This window comes from Heterocephalus glaber, unplaced genomic scaffold, assembly GCF_053883595.1.
Source record: "Heterocephalus glaber isolate CG9 unplaced genomic scaffold, H.glaber_assembly_v1.0 deba00001610, whole genome shotgun sequence".
In the NCBI taxonomy this organism is placed as follows: Eukaryota; Metazoa; Chordata; class Mammalia; order Rodentia; family Bathyergidae; genus Heterocephalus; species Heterocephalus glaber.
In genome coordinates, this window is record NW_028258381.1 from 15,020,014 (window position 1) to 15,025,783 (window position 5,770).

At 50.4% G+C, this 5,770-nt stretch overlaps 1 protein-coding gene across 1 annotated transcript; it reads left to right on the plus strand.

Moving 5' to 3' along the window:
• Positions 1-1,984: 1,984 nt before the first annotated feature.
• On the plus strand, positions 1,985-5,138 carry Purb (purine rich element binding protein B). The gene has a single exon (XM_087196114.1). It carries the CDS (start codon positions 2,738-2,740, stop codon positions 3,689-3,691), a length of 954 nt encoding a protein of 317 aa, XP_087052240.1. The 5' UTR covers positions 1,985-2,737; the 3' UTR covers positions 3,692-5,138.
• Positions 5,139-5,770: the final 632 nt, after the last annotated feature.

A 5,770-nucleotide genomic window follows, 5' to 3' on the forward strand; every position in this document is an offset into this window, starting at 1 on the left:
CTGCACCTTTCCAACCCATCCCTCTGTGCCCGATGACTACTCACCTTTGGGATTAAATATATATGTAAATTTATATATGTTTCCTCTTCTAAACTTTTATATCCATAAAGTCATACAGCACGTCCTGTATGGACTTTCACTTCCCTTACGTAAAAACCTAGTAGTGGATAGTTGAGAGTTGGGCCATATGGTAGGTAAGTTTATAATTAATTGTCTAAAACAATATATATATCAAAACATCACATGCACCCCATGAAGTGATTACTTTTTATTTCTGGTACCAGGGATCGAACTAAGGACCTTGTGGTTTCGAGGCAGGCAGTGGAACCACTGAGCTAAATCCCCAGCCCCTATTACTTAATTTTAAAAAAAATCTTAAACTGCCAAAGTGTTTACACTATTTTACATCCCTATCAGCAGTGTTTCTCGTTGCCAACACTTGATGTTACACTTTTTAATTTTAGCTTCTCTAGTGGGTGTTTAGTGGTATTTTGTTGGGACTTTAATTTACATTTCCCCAGCATTGTTTCATGTTCTTACTGGCCACTGTGTATTTTTTTGTGGTATCTGTTAACATCTTTTGCCCATTTTTATATTGAATCGTCATGTTATTAAGTGTCCTTTATATATTCTAGACAGTCTGGCATCAATTTATTACTAATCACTACATTTAAGAATGAGAAGGGGGCCAGGGATTTAGCTCAGTGGCACAGCGTATGGTCCTGAGTTCCATCCCTGGTACCGCAAAAAACAAAAAACAAAGCAAAAAAGAATGAGGAGGGGCCCGGGGAGGTAGCTCAGTGGCGCCACGCCTGCCTGGCAAGTGTAAGGTCCTAAATTCAATTCCCAGTACAGAAAGAAAGAAAAAGGAGGGCATGGTGGTGCCTGTAATCCCAGCACTTGCACTCAGGAGGCTGAGCTAGGAGGACTGAGGCTAGCTTGGGGACACTGAGGCAGGAGGAGTGCCGTGAGTTCGAGGCCAGCCTGGGCTACATGGTGAGCTCAAGGTCAGCCTGAATGTCTGAGCGAGACCCTGTCAAAAAAAGGGGGGGGGGACTGGCTTGAAAAAAAGCTGGTCAAGGTGACATAGATCCAATACAAACAGTGAGACTGCACCGCCTACGTTTTTTAATGTTCTTCCAACACAGCCTCTCACTACATTTCGATGCTCTCAAAGGTGCCATAGGAACTATACACATTTTACTGGTAAACACATTAAAGCGTGACAGGGCACATTCACTTAGCCCTTTCATGTGGCTAAGAGGCACGGGGACAGCAAGACCTTGTGAGCTGAACTCTAGATCCCAAATCTCACTTTCCAAACCAGCTATATTAAACTCAGAGTCGTCTCTCCAAAATGCGTCTGTGACCGCAACTGACGGCTCCATGTTCTGGGTGCGCACTGCAGACGGACTTCCTAGAGCTCCCCAAGTCTCAACTGCTCCGAGTTCGCAGCGCGGGCGCTGAGTCCCGGATGCAGGGCACACTCTTCTCGAACCCCAACACCCAGGCCAACTGGGCTTGTCTTTGGGCCTCCGCTGGGCCTCGTCTACAGTCGCCCCCGCTCCTCACCCTCCCCAGCATCCCTCCTCCGAGTCGCGGCGCTAGAAAGGAGCAGGCACGTGGACGCCCCCGGGACACAGTTCTGGAGAACACCTTGGAATAAGATGGAATTGTATAACCCTAAGTGTGCTGTAACCCTAAAGTGTGCTGTGACTTTAAGAGTGCTGTAACCTAAGTATAACACAATCGTAAGAGTGATGTGTAACCATAAGATATGAAAGTAATGAAAGTAGAACCTTAAGTGGTATGGAACTGATAAGGGTGTAGCCCGAACTGGACGGGGCGTAACCCCGAACTGGACAGGGCGTACCCCGAATTGGGCAGAGTATGCCCCAAGCTGGACAGTGTGATAAGTCTGAACCAATACCACGAATGCCCAGCTAGAATAGTATAAAAGGAGCTGAAGACCCCAAGCAAGTCGACGATCCGTCCACCGACCAGTCAGCCAGTGAGTCTGCTGATCTGACTACCGACCGAGACATCTGCACACCTGATCCCGCTGGAAGGAGCATCACCGCTGACCAGACGAGACCAGAGGACGAGGCAAGCGGAGAGACGGATAGCCTAGCGCCGACTCGACGCCCTTCCTCTACGGATCGGACCCTCTAACCCCACGGGAGGAAACGTCGCGCTCCCACAAGGATTTGCGCAGTACAGGTACAGGGACGTGGTAATTGGCAGACTTAATATTGTGTGATAAGTGTATTGAAGTGAAGTGTACTGAAGTGAATCATAATAATATAAGATAAGTGTGTGAACTGCCATCCGAGTCTGAGTCCTCTTTACCCACGGTACCTGCTCGCGACAACAGTGGAAAGGCTCCCCGGAAACGAGCGCGCAAGGAGCGGAGGGGCCGGCCTCGGGGTGGCGCGCCCGTGACGTCACCTCTGCGCCCGCCGCCGTGGCGAGCGGCGCTTCCGGCCGCCAAGCGGGCGGCGTACGGGGCGCGGTGACGTTAACGGAAGCTACGCGCCGGAAGCGGGCCGGGCTGCGCGGAAGCCGCGGGGGCGGGGCGCGGAGACGATGGGGGGCGGCGGCGGCGGCCGGCGATGAGCAGCGGGTGCGCGTGAGGAGCCGGCGGGCGAGGCCGGGGGGCCCCGGAGCGCGAGCCGCAGGGCGGAGGGCGGAGGCGCGAGCGCGGCGGGCGGGCAGCGGCGAGGCGGCGGCCGAAAAGATGGCGGACGGCGACAGCGGCAGCGAGCGCGGCGGCGGCGGCGGTGGTAGCAGCGGCGGACCCGGCGGCTTCCAGCCCGCGCCCCGCGGCGGCGGCGGCGAGCAGGAGACGCAGGAGCTGGCCTCGAAGCGGCTGGACATCCAAAACAAGCGCTTCTACCTGGACGTAAAGCAGAACGCCAAGGGCCGCTTCCTCAAGATCGCCGAGGTGGGCGCGGGCGGCTCCAAGAGCCGCCTCACGCTGTCCATGGCGGTCGCCGCCGAGTTCCGCGACTCGCTGGGCGACTTCATCGAGCACTACGCGCAGCTGGGCCCCAGCAGCCCCGAGCAGCTGGCGGCGGGCGCCGAGGAGGGCGGCGGGCCGCGGCGCGCGCTCAAGAGCGAGTTCCTGGTGCGCGAGAACCGCAAGTACTACCTGGACCTCAAGGAGAACCAGCGCGGCCGCTTCCTGCGCATCCGCCAGACCGTGAACCGAGGCGGTGGCGGCTTCGGCGCGGGGCCCGGGCCCGGCGGCCTGCAGAGCGGCCAGACCATCGCGCTGCCGGCGCAGGGCCTCATCGAGTTCCGCGACGCGCTGGCCAAACTCATCGACGACTACGGCGCCGAGGACGACGAGCTGGCGGGCGGCCCGGGGGGCGTCGGCGGGCCTGGGGGCGGCCTGTACGGGGAGCTCCCCGAGGGCACCTCCATCACGGTGGACTCCAAGCGCTTCTTCTTCGACGTGGGCTGCAACAAGTACGGCGTGTTCCTGCGGGTGAGCGAGGTGAAACCGTCCTACCGCAACGCCATCACCGTGCCCTTCAAGGCCTGGGGCAAGTTTGGAGGCGCCTTCTGCCGGTATGCGGATGAGATGAAGGAGATCCAGGAGCGACAGAGGGATAAGCTTTACGAGCGCCGCGCTGGGGGCAGCGGCGGCGGCGACGAGTCCGAGGGCGAGGAGGTGGATGAGGATTGAAGCACGCGGCCTCCCCCGCCCCGCCACTGTCCCCTTGGCTAGAGTTCTCTTTCTGGCTCAACCGCAGTGAGCTCCTGGAGAAAGTGCAAGGGAGGGGCCGCCGAGAAAGAAAACAAAAAAATAATAAGAGAACAGTCGCGGACAATACAAGAAAGTCAGTAAAGTTCCAAGGAACTGACAGCAACCTGCAAAGAGGACAACAGCGTCTCCTCAACCTACAGAAGTCTCAGCTTGTTTCCCAACCTGGGTTCCTAAACCTATCAGGCGGACCCTGGAGGGGATAGATCTTCAAACGTCAGGGCCCCGAAACATCTTGAGTTTTCCCAGACCCCACCCATTGATAAAAGTTGAATTTGTGTTGTACCTGGGTAATCTCAAGATCTCACCAGGCCTCATCACTGTTGCAGCGTCTTCATCTCCATTGAAATCAGCATTTTGGATTTGGATCTTCGTGCAGTCTTTGAGAAGAAAGAGGCCTTTGCAGATACCCAGTTTTGAGGTTACAGGTTTATGGAAAAGAATGAAACTTTTACACAATCACGGACAGGGCAAAAGAAAAATTCAAGAAGCCATTGGAAAATTCAGAAAAAAAATTTGAATCCATTTTTTAAAAATTGGTTTTATGTGAAACCTGAACCAAAGCCCATGTCTTTTCTTTTGCAGAATTGTTTACGGGATGCAAATGAATTCAGATATCGATGCTTGAACGAGAATCCATTACTAAAATAGTTTTTAAAAGTTGGCAAAATTTTTTCCAAAAATAAAAGCAATTTTACATTGGGGATTGCTGAGGTAGGCACGAGAAGTCGGACATAAAGCACAAGGCAAACTGTTTGAGTGGATTGGTTGCTGCTCACTAAAGTTCTTCCCATGATCTCTAAATATGGAGGTCATTACCAAGAAGTGGCTTGGATATGAATGAGAGCCAGATCCCTATGGCTCCACCAGATGAGCCAGTGAATTATGGCTAATTCGGCTGTTTGGGCCACTGGTTGGCTGCATTTTAAACCATAAAACTTGACTATTACTTGCAAAAGGAACAGTGTGGCTACAAGCCTGAGCTTTAATGGAATATACATCCTCACAGGAAAGTTGGAAATAACCAAAACTGAAGTCTTAATTTACCTTCAGTTTAATCTGTGGATTTCTTCAAATACTAAAGATCCTCAGGTCCAGAATTCCAGCATCATTTATTCTTTTAAAGTAAAAATTTTAAGAACTTGATCCATTGTATCAGTACCTCACAATCAAAGTTGGCAAATGATGGATGAGTGATTCAAGCAGTGCACCCGTGGAAGCCGAAATCCACCTGTGAATGGAACTGAAGTGAACGAATGTGCTGACTACATCCTGGAAGCATTTTTATACCATCTTGAAATTTCAGCAGACTGGCTTTTGCCAGTTTATCCAGCTGTCGTTCAAGAATAAAAGTTGGGGTTTTCAAGGATCGCCTCTCCTATATTTTAAATGGATTTTCAGTAGAAATGATTTATACTAATCAAGTTAATCCCACCCCCATCGAAAGGTATTCCCAGAAATGCCATACACCTAGGTAACTTTGAATTGAATGAGCTTATGTTCTTTCCAAAGTTTTCAGGTATTCTTTGTGTGACACCTTCTCAACAGGAGGCAAGTAACCCCACCTCCACAATCTTAGTATTTTTTTTAACTGCATGCCTGCCCTTCATTTGAGCTGCCTTTTTAATTTATTGCATATCCTTTTTATTATCTTATTTTGGTATTATTCAATCTACAATCTTTTTGTATTTATTGGGAAATAAGTAATATACAAAAAGGTCGTTTTCATGCATTTGTGGCTGAAAGGGAGGGAAATAATTGTGTATATAAATTAGGCTTTTTTAAAAAAAAATAGACTATGATTCAGAATATTGTTGATCTTAGATTTAAACAAAAAAAAGTGGAAGAGCCACAAACATTGGTGCCCTTTTCAGACTATTTCTCTACTCATCATCCACAGTAGAATTTTTAAACAGGTTTTTTTAAAGCTTTTCTTTTAAATTTTTCTCCGTTGCAAAGAATGTTTCCTAAATTGTATGGGAGCAATAGTATTTTTGATGT